The sequence below is a fragment of the Scomber scombrus genome, chromosome 12, assembly GCF_963691925.1.
Source record: "Scomber scombrus chromosome 12, fScoSco1.1, whole genome shotgun sequence".
Taxonomy (NCBI): Eukaryota; Metazoa; Chordata; class Actinopteri; order Scombriformes; family Scombridae; genus Scomber; species Scomber scombrus.
This window is the reverse complement of record NC_084981.1, coordinates 14787050-14798028: the sequence shown is the minus strand read 5'-3', so window position 1 is coordinate 14798028 and position 10979 is coordinate 14787050. Positions and strand designations below refer to the sequence as shown.

The following is a 10979-nucleotide window of genomic DNA, read 5'->3' as shown; positions in this document are numbered from 1 at the left end:
AGGTTTGTTGCCTTGTTGCTGGCAGGTGGTGTTATGTTGCTTCTTAGGATAATGTTGGCAGCTCACTCAGTGGTGAGCCTGGGGCTGCCACACATGAGAAACCTCCAACGGCATCTTTGGCTGTATCTGATCACATAGTTAAAGTATCACAAATAACAATCACTCTGACAAAACACCCAATACAGATGGAATCTTTTGGTACAGCCCAACTGCACTCAAACTGGGGACAAAATCCGCACTCATTCATTGTACATGGGAAGCAGCGAATTTGCTGCACAAAGCATGTTGGGATACCTGGCAAAGCAGGAGAGGGCAGGAAAAATTCAAACAGTGCTCACATCAAGACAGCAAATCTGAACAGCTGAGTGTGCAACCGCAGCGGGGGATTGTGGGATGGACGAGAAACTCCCATCCGTGGCCACAAGCGAGTGGCAGAGCAGGACAGACCCAAGTTTAATGTTTATATGAATTGGTCGCATACATTGGAGCTGCACTATTAGAAAAGTGAGAGAGATAGAAAGAGATGAAAGAGTTTACAGATCATTAGAGGTAAGATAAGTTGTGTTTCAAATCATTTTACATCCCAAGATATGAGTGGAAAGAATTGTTAAACCTTCTATCAATCTGCAATTATAACCTTTTTTTGACTCACACATAGTTGAACCATATCACAAATTGCAGATGAACATTTAATATCCAGGAATTTACATTATAGACACAACCAGTGACTATCACTGTAATACAGTCTGGCCAAATACTAAGTTTTGACCTAGTCTTGTTCTGTAATGCTCTCTCTACTCTCTCCAGCCTCAAAACTGGAATAAAGTTTCAAAATCTAATATTGTACATTGGATCAGTTGATATTTGTTCTTTCATTATCCGTAACTTCTAAAGAAATCAAATAAACCCTCACCGATAAAGAGATTCAAGATTGCTGAGAGATATAAACATGTAGGAGTCACTGTTTTCAAAATCCATATGTGATCCGATACATTTCTGATAAGAAACATTCAGGCTTCATTAGCTCCTTTCCCAAATGACCGCACGGGGAAAATATTTTCTCAAATAATGAAAAAAGTGGCTGAAAGTTGATCACACCCATCTTTCTGGTTTTCATCAAAAGAAATTCTGGGAAATGTAGGCGGCTGAAGGAACATGGAGTCAACAAAAAAAGAATGACAACATTTAGTTGTAATATAAACTGGAATGTACAATATATGATGATACATGACTGTTATTTTTTTATTATAGGTTGGGCAGTTGTGTGTGTGTGTGTGTGTGTGTGTGTGTGTGTGTGTGTGTGTGTGTGTGTGTGTGTGTGTGTGTGTGTGTGTGTGTGTGTGTGTGTGTGTGTGTGTGTGTGTGTGTGTGTGTGTGTGTGTGTGTGTGTGTGAGTGACCAATGGGATGCGACGGCTTTAGTGTGTGCAGGTGACGGCCACTATTCAACTGTGAAAGAGATGGCGCTTATCAGCAAGCAGCAATAAAAACAGACAATGTGACTATTCTTCTCTAGTCCGTGTGTGTGAGTGTGAGTATTGATGCCTTCTCTACACTATTTGTCTGCATCCTACAATTAATGATGATTGAATTAATGTCTCACTGGAGGCAGTGAGATAATGTGAGCTTATATTCACATTTTTCACAGCATGAGAGTCTTTGTGTGTATGTGTGTGTTTTTTTGTGTGTTGCTGGTCCCTCATCAAGCTCTTATTAACTACACTAAGTGACCTTTGAGGGGGTGCTGATGGGTGTGTGTGGGACCCAGCCAACTTTCTCCCCCCTCTCCTCTTTCACCGTCCCTCTTTCTTGTCTTCTTCTACTTTGAACCCACTGCTTATCTTCCTCTTTGTTCATGCATGCTCTTATACTTTCTGTCCAGGCTACATGTAATGTACATTTTCTGCATGACATCTGATTCAACTCTGAAGGAGGGGTCAACACTTTCAGACAATGGCTTCTCCGCCTCTGTGGAATTTCAATTTCTAGCTCAGTATTTTTCATTTTCAATCACACGTCATATAATCACAGAGAATTTGTAAGTTTTGAGGTCTCCAATAAAAGCAGTTTTGTTCTCCATAATTCTCCCTGTTCCCTCCTGTTTCTATCATTCCTCAGTCTAGAGACAAAGTGTGCACTATCTCCACCATCAGTGGAAATAGGTCATCACTCTACTGGCATTCAAGCTTCGAACAGTCTCCAAAAGCCTCCACGTTCCGGGAAATATGGGCGGAAGACAACGAGCATTGTACAGTGTCACAGTTGATCTGTCCCGTGTTTTGGAGGACAAAGATGCCAACTATTTTTATTGCGGTGAATTGATGTGTGCGTCTGGAGTGATTAAGCTCTGGGTGGTTTTAATCGACATGGTCATTTACATTGCTGCCTGCTGTCTGTGTGCGTCACCCCTTTATTCTTCAAGCCTTTTTTTCTTTAATGTTAAATGCTGGCAGGTTTGGGGCCGAGGCTCAGAGGAATTCCAGCTCTGTGTAAAGCTGAGCGCAGCTGAGGTGTCACCTCTTTCTTCTATTTGAAAGGAGAAACGGAGGTACGAGGCAGAACCTGTGCACCCACACAGTCCTCTACGTGCAGCTTAGATTAGGTTCATGTAATGATCTGATCAGTTTGATTTTCCACTTTTAACAAAATATGTTATAGAAGTCAAAATGGATTAAAAAAAGTATTTATTTTTTGTTAGATCTATAGCAAATTAAGACTTCTGACTTTTTTTTTTACCTTTTGGGATGAAAAACCTGAAAATCAGGGTAATTTCAATGCCATTGCACAGAATGTGATTGCCCAATGGAAACAATTTGATCTGATTTTGGTCTAGAAAAAATAAAATTCTAGCAAACTGTGTTATTGTATATTGTATATATTGTAATTCGTTTTTTAATTAAAACTGATAATCATGACGATGCATGTCCCTAGCTCTGTGTATAATCAAACAGGGGCACAATTTCTCATTTAAGTGTGTGAAAAAGTGTGTTTGTAACCATGTAATCATTTACTCCAGATGATAAAGTCAGAGTGTGCACTTTGTGGTTTAATAATAATAATAACGATGATTTATGATAAAGTAAAGGCACATTTCACAGAGATATTCTTTATAAAAATTTTAAATATATTTTATTCATTTACTTTTTTGTAAAACAAAAGATGTATTTCAGTAACAGAACTACTTACAGGTTAACTGATTAGAAAATATTGTCAAAGTTAAATTTCATCTTTTATTGCTACAGCAAAAGTGAATTCAGGTGCTATGTCTGTACGTATGATCTCTGCTTTCATACCATAGAAGTTTAACTGAAGCAAATAAGAAAAAAGAAAAAAACAAACAAATTAAGTACAAATAAAAAAGAAACATTTCAAGAGTGATAGTGAAAAATAGCGAGTACCAGAGACTTATCAACCCAACATTGTTGGTTCTATCCAGAGTCTCTTTCTCTCTCTCTTTCTTTCTCTTATTCTCCACTTGTTTTTCTCAGGAAGACTTCTTCTTTGTCTCAACCTTCTTCTCTCTCCAATTCAAAAAGCAAAAAATATTCAAGTTTCCCTCTTTCAGGCCACACAAAACGCTGCTGTACAAAGTCAGTTGAAGCATCACCCAGTCCGTCAGTCTGTCTTTCTTCGCCGTGTTTTACTCCGTCTGCTTTCATTCCCAGTAGGGATGAAAGAAAAAAGGCCTTTTTTCTAATCATCTAGTATTCATCTGAATTATCTACTTTTTACATTATTAAAACTTACAGTTAAGTGGGTCATCTACATTACTGTGCTTTGATGTTGTTCCTGGGAGCTCTGTGCCAGGGTCTGCTCTGGCCCATTGCACAGCCCACATACAGCAAATCTTTTCTCTCAGCTCTTTTTACGCAGAAACAAAGCTCCCCTTCCCACTCATCTCCCTTTCCATGCTCTTTACAATCATCACATAATCAAACATGTTTTCCAAAAGTTGCCTCAAATCTTTAGGTCCCCATTTCTCATTGCTACTGTCTAATTGATAAAGTTGCTGTAAGATATCGTATATGTGATTGGCTCTACTATATCAGAAAAGGAAAGTAGAATGAAATTGTAGGGAGTGGATGCTGCTCTGCTGATCTGCTTTTCTTCAGGGATTAAAATCATATCATGCTGTTATAAAATCAGTGGTTTCTTTGGAGCTCTTATGGGCAGGCATGTATGTAAGGCAGAGAGTGCAGCTTTTCCCATCTTAAACATTAATACATCTGATTCATATAAGCATATCAGAATGACCTCCATGGCTACCTAATTCATGTTAAAGCTGAGAAAATAAAATTCTTGACTACCTTGCAACTCCTCATAGGACTTTATAGTGGGCTGGTAACAGATTTTGCAGGGATCTCGGGTTCAGGGATGTATAATTGAAACAAGAAATTAGGATCTATGCGGAACAGGGTGGAATGTGAGGAGTGATGATGGATTCTGCGGACAGCACAGTGAACCGCGTCACTGGAAGACTGTGTGGTAGGTGGGACACTGATGGGATTTCATGTACTTGATGGCAAACTTCAGCTCCTTGCTCTTCTTGTCCCACTTGTGTATGGACATAAGAAGCAGCTGCTGGTCTACTTTGCGGCCCATGATGAGAAAGTTGGAGCCCAGGCTGTCCAGCTGGGAGCACGGGCAGTTGGCGCCATTCTTGATGTAGAGCGTCAGCTTCTTCAGGTCCTTCTTCCTGAGCACGCCCTGCTTCAAAACTTTCTTCTTTTTCTGTGCCGCTATCAGCTTCCTGTCACCCTTCTCCTTCTTCACCTCCTTGATTTTCATCTTCAGGGCTGAGTGAAAAAACAAGGAGAGATATTTTAAGAACTTTTATTTTATATATCACAGAAATGTATACACCCAGTATCTTATGATGTGTCACTCAGATTCCCTTTCTGTTTCAAGAGGCTATGACATTTCCTCTCTCTGCAAGAACAGCTCTGTGCTGTTTACTGTATACCTTTCCTGAGTATCATCATTTCACCTCTCCTCCATACAAAACCTGCATCGTGTGTATATTTGTGTGTCTGACTTTGGAAAAACCAATAAAAACAGGGAGGACATTTGTGTGGAGTTACAATAACAACTGTTTTTTATGTGTTCTAAGTCAAGCCTTAAGCCCTTAAGTGTGAGTCTGAGTCACACACTTCAATAGCAAATTGCAATTGAAGATACATGTCTTTCAAATCTCTGACCACTGAAGGTTCCTTTCACAAATAGGTAAAATGTGTTTTTACATAACCAACATTTTAATGTGAATAACTGCAGATTATTTTTGCAAGCTGTGTGGCTATGCAAGACTTTGCCAGTGCTGCTGTTTTATGTTATTGTTATTGCTACAGGATTTTAACATGCCAAAACTTGAGATTTGAATGTTTTTGTCTCAAGTCTGTAGGGATTCAAGTTCAAGTCAAGTCAAGTCAAGTCTCACAGCAGTATCAAGTCTCAACTTCTCAGTCTTCTCCACTAGGTCTGACTTGAAGGTCTTAAGTCTAAAGTCTACAGCTCTGATTGCATATGGGACCAAAGTCTGTATCATCCTTTGTTGGTCAATACTGGCTCTAATTCTGTACATGCAACAGTCAGCACTTTGTAATCAGATTTAATCAAAGTATCATGCTTCTCTGTTGGGATATGGTGCTTACTTTATACTCGCATCTATTTTTAAAGCAAAAATTACTGCACAGATAACCTCTGTGCGCTGTTCTCAGAATGTGGAGTTCAGTTACAGCAAAGTCAGGTTTATCAGGCTAATGAAGGACTGACTTGTATCTCCTGTGGAGCCACATGTTTATATGTTCATATTTTAACATGTGAGAGATTAAAATTGAACTGCCAGGCATTTGAGCAAGGAATTTTCTGGGTGAACATTTTGACAGGTGAAATTAATCATTGGCTGGGTGAAGGCGCAGGGTCGGTATGAGGCATCGCTATGTACCCAAGTCTGTTGGAAGATCGCCATTTCACTTCTCGTCTGCTTGTCTACTGCTGCATAAACATCCCTCGGTACCCTCGGATACGTATACATGAAGTGATAGCATGTTTAAGGAGGAATGTGTGTGTTGAGCGGCCTCTCATCCGCATCTTGATTCAAATACAGCTCCCTCTCTGAGGGTGTGTTTGTGTGCCTGTGCATGCTCAAGTGTGTGCAAAATTTTGTGAATGAATGCATTCACATGTGTGTGTGTGAGTGTTGAACTTGGTTAGTAAGGATAAAATCATTTTCACTTTGAAAGCCCACCCGTATTTAGTCATATTCAGTCATAAGTGATGCAGTGGGGCCCACTGTGCAGCCTGGCCAGTATCCTTATGACAAGCCATGCCCACGTCTTTATACATATTCACTCTCTTTAAAGTGAGCGGAGGGAGCGTAGAGGTAGAAACAGATGGAAAGAGAAAGAGAGAGAAGTGTGCTGTCATTTTGAGGAGAAACAGGTTTTCTCTAAGCTGAAGCACGCAGCCTTCCCACCCAACCAGGTGTAGAGTGCTTGTCCGTACCCTGCCAGACGTACTTCACTCCACCTTTATTTTCTACTCTTGTCATTGTTCCATGCTGCTGGATGGTACTGTACAGCAAGGAATGCAAGTGGAGATATGGGATCAGACATCAAAAGTAGACTGTAATAAAATACCAAAATGCTCTCAGGGCAAACAGTGGCCGAAGATGAATAGGTAACAACATTCATGAGACGTGAGATCAAGCTGTAATCGGCTATCACTTTAAAGAATAACACTGTTGAGCCATTCTTGCCTTGATCTCCAGATCCATACGTCACAGTTATCTTGACTTCTCTCCTCATCCTCATGTCTCATCTGGTGACATACATTCATACATTCATTCTCTGCTTTCACATGTAATCATGTTTCATCCTAATGAACAGAAAGAATCTACTTCGTTCTTTCTGATCCCAGAAACACCCTCATATTGCAAGATTGAGACATGTAGGCTAATCCTGCAATTAATCAGACGAATAAATATCTGTGATTTAGTAATAATGTGATAAATTACAGGGGATGAGTCTGCGTTTTGGCTGTGGCTCAGAGTGTGAGCGATGTGCGCGGATTGTTGTTGTTGTTGGATGAGATGTACAGGATGTTTATTAATTTATGATTTATAATGGGTCATGTTCTGTATATCCCATCTATTTTGTAGGTGTGTGTAATTGCCAGATGACAGATTACAACACCCAGTCTCTTTTTAAACTTCAGACATCTCCTCTTTGGGACACTGCAGCTTATAAATATGGTTTTCAGCACCGGTCTGGCCACATTTCTTTTTCAATTACACTAGTTGCACTTATGTGTTCAGAAACATAAGCCACATTCTTCATGAGTCTCTCAAGGTTACAAGTTATTATTTTTTTTGTCACCATTTGTAATTCAGTGCATAGAATCTCATGACCGCAGAAAATGGAGAGCAGTATATCATTAACTCTAAAGACTGGGGCAATAGTCCATGCAAGCAGAAATTCAGCTGCTGCGATGTATGATGAGCCAAAAGCTTCGATGAGCAGGAATAATGGAATAATTATGTTCTGGCTTCATGTGCAGGTCATTACTGTGGTGAAACTGGAATGCTGGAAAGTAGAAAAGCTAAAAAATGGTGTTGAATGGACATCAGGGACTCAGTGCATTTAAACTGATTTGTCAGTTTATAACAAAAAAAGAGTTATGCTAGCAGAGAGAATAATTCAAAATGAATACGTGTTAATTTTGACCCTTGTCTAGAAATACTTGTAAAAGTATGTGGTTAAACTTGAGGGAAAGATTTTTTTTTTCTGCCCAAATAAATAGCTGCAGCATATGTAAGTGTTAGTTTAAATCAGTTTGTTTTATACTGTACATGCATACATTTTTACATGGATAAAAGAGTGTGCAAAATACTCTTACAGACAGGCCTGTGAGTGAGCATGTGTGTTAGCGTCCTAGTCCTGTAATTGCTTTTGGTAATCTTCACAGAGTAATGTTATACAAGAAGAGGATTCACGTGACAGACAGGTTGGCTTGTAACATCACCATGCTTGTAACATGGTGCTGCAACTACTGCTGCTGTTGCTGCCATTCAAACCAAAACCAAAATGATTTGTAATGATCCTGATGGATGGTGTTAAATTTGGCTTCTTCTTCTTTTCTAAAATTCTCCTGCTCGTAATCCAGTTTATTCCTGTTTAGCAGGTTGCAGATTTTCCACAAGGGGGAGCTGTTGACAGACCAGGTTTTGTACTAATCTGTGCTACCTTAAACGAAGTAGCAGCAACAGTTGTGTAAATGTGTTGATGTTGATATGTCTAGTTGCCACCTACTGTTAATAGCTGCTGCAGTTTTACTCTCGAGCCACCTGCAGGCCATGACTGTTTTTTTTCCCGCTAAGGGCCCCACAAAGACAGGCCAGCTGTGCTGTGTATTAAATTGACCCTCCTCACCTGTACAGTATGTGTTTCTATGCACCACTCAAACATTTTAATTACTCATACTTACCAAAGTCACTGGCACAGTAATGCTCCATGATGTTGTCTGCTTTCAGCTCATTGTCACACGGAGGGCACACCTTCGACACTGAGGAGACAGAAGAGCAAATTGTCATCAACAATGACACTCAAGTGGGCAGAATTACACATATTTCATTTGGTGCTATTAAGGGCAGATTAGCTAATATCTAAAGGCTGAGTTGAGGTCATGGTTAGTCAAGTGCAGTCAGCAAAACCAAAGCCGTGTCAGTATGAAATCGTTAAGCCCTGAGCACTTTCGAGGCACTTATTTGGAGCCCCCTCCCCTTGTCAGAGGCTATTTGCTGTGGAGGGAATATTTAGTCCAGCATGCTGACTGATGTTTGCCCTGCAATTACACTGGAGAAAATGTTTTTATTCTGGCCGTTGTATATTTTGGTGGTGCAGGCGTGGTCTTGGCCACGCAGGAAGGTAAACGCTGCAGAAGGAGCAGCTGAACATGGTGAAAAGTGATTCAGTACACAGACACAGCCAGCACTTAGGCCACAGAGCAACCGCACATTGTGAAACAGCAAGTGGAAACCAAAGCAACAAGTTCAGTTTATTTTTAACTCAAAATGTATGGCTGCGCCTCCTTTGTTCAAAAGCATGTTTAGCTTCACTAACTTTGATTTGGGACTGTGTGACTGTTGTTATTGTGCACCCACATACAGTAGGAGAGATGCAACATTAGTGAGACCAATTACAATCTCAAACAGCAAATTAAGTCTTTTTTATGTTTCAAATATTGCAAAATCTTGCTTGTTTCTAAACTTATACAACATAAAACTGACAAAATAAGATTGGACGCATATTTAATATTGTGATGACATTTTGACCCTAATCAAAATCTCCTTTAGCAGTATTATCATCCGTGTTAATTTTAAAACTCTTTTCTCAGACACACAATCACACGGACATACTGCATACAGCCTTGCAATTTTCTCCACAGGCTCTTTAATATAAAACTTTATTATGACAATTACTACATAAACTCCATGTAATCCCAGAGGGGCTGGTTGCAGCTGTACACATCTGAGTCTACTCATCTCCCAAATAAGCTTTTGGCTATTCCAGTGAACAAGGCAAGGGGCAGGGAGAGAAGGATGTGGTTACAGCAGGTATAGAAACCTTCCCTACACCATATATATACACGCACAGGCAGAGAAATATGATTTGAGAAATGTTGTTTGAAGGGAAAACAACACAAACCTTCTGCTGAGTAAGCCGCCTTTTTCAAGGCGACTTTTTGCAGGGGACCTAATTTTTTCTGTCGTTCCACTCACCACAACATCCAAATATTTTCAAATCTCTCCCCCTCAGAAAGTTTTATGTTCTCTCTCTTTTTCCTCTGTGTCACACATAGACACATACATGTAAAACACACACAGGACTATATTGGCCACAGTCCAGCCAAGGCCCCCTGGGTTAAAAGTCAGAGTTCAAAGGTTATCACCCCAGCCCAAACCTCAGCGTCTAGGCAGATAATGAGAGGGGTCAAAGTTTAGCATGCTTCGTTGCTCGGGTCGTGGGGAGGTGAATCCCCTAACCACCACTGAGTGTACGTATGTGTGGAGGGAGTTGAACCATGTTCTTGTTTCTTGTTTTTCTGCCTGTTTTTTCTCCCTCTGAAGGTTCCCATGCTTTCATGGGGCAAGAGACCTGCGAAGCCTACAGGGTCAGTCCTTTAATTGTCTGGTGCTGACACGAAGACTGGGACAAGAGCACACACACACACACACACACACACACACACACACACACACACACACACACACACACACACACACACACACACACACACACACACACACACACACACAGAGAGAGATCAGGAGATGCCAAAACTCTTCTGGATTTGTGTGTTTTGAATGATTCCCTTGAAGCTGTTAGTCTTATTCAGGCTCCCACGGTAATTCATTCTGGTTTCACAGGGGTGGTATGTTGGCTGGAGGCCCCAGTTGCTTCGATGCTAGAGCATTGTGTCAGGAGAAAGCAGTCCCTCCATGAAAACTTAGTTGAGCTTGGACAGAAAACCATTTGGATGCTGCTGAGAAATCAATTAAGCGACGACTGCCCTCATTGTGGTCTGGTCTCCATCGGGGGAATCACCGTTCATGTTCTGATGAGGAATCACTGCTGCTTGTTTTTTTTTTTCCTGGACACATTTCTACTCAGAAAATATTTTGACATTAAGTCATTAATGTATGTTTGCCATCAACTTAAAGCAGTTTTTTTCCACCATGCCATGCAATTATATTGTGAAACGTATGTTCTTGCTTTGGTTGACTTTGGACTTTAACACCTCTCGAATGTTTTCATTTGGCTTTTAGATAACGCACGTACTTAAATGTTCCCAAACATAGTGATGAGTCTTATAATATTGTCTCTCAGAGCTGTTGTTGTAGCCTGTGAAGACAGATGAGAAGATGGGAATATGAGGATGATGGGAGCAGGCGAGCAGGGAGGTGGTCTGCTGGAAAGTGCTGTT

At 40.5% G+C, this 10979-nt stretch overlaps 1 protein-coding gene across 2 annotated transcripts in view; it reads right to left on the bottom strand.

The window, feature by feature from the left end:
- Nucleotides 1-4113: 4113 nt before the first annotated feature.
- Nucleotides 4114-10979, bottom strand: part of sfrp5 (secreted frizzled-related protein 5) — a 12211-nt gene continuing 5345 nt past the window's right edge. Inside the window, exons 2-3 of one of the 2 annotated variants that reach the window (XM_062430618.1) lie at nucleotides 8481-8558; nucleotides 4114-4795 (exon numbers count right to left, since the gene is read on the bottom strand). In XM_062430618.1, the coding sequence (XP_062286602.1) occupies nucleotides 4467-4795; nucleotides 8481-8558 (407 nt within the window). In that variant the 3' untranslated portion in view covers nucleotides 4114-4466. The remainder of the gene's footprint in view (nucleotides 4796-8480; nucleotides 8559-10979) is intronic. The other variant, XM_062430619.1, reaches the window with a different exon arrangement.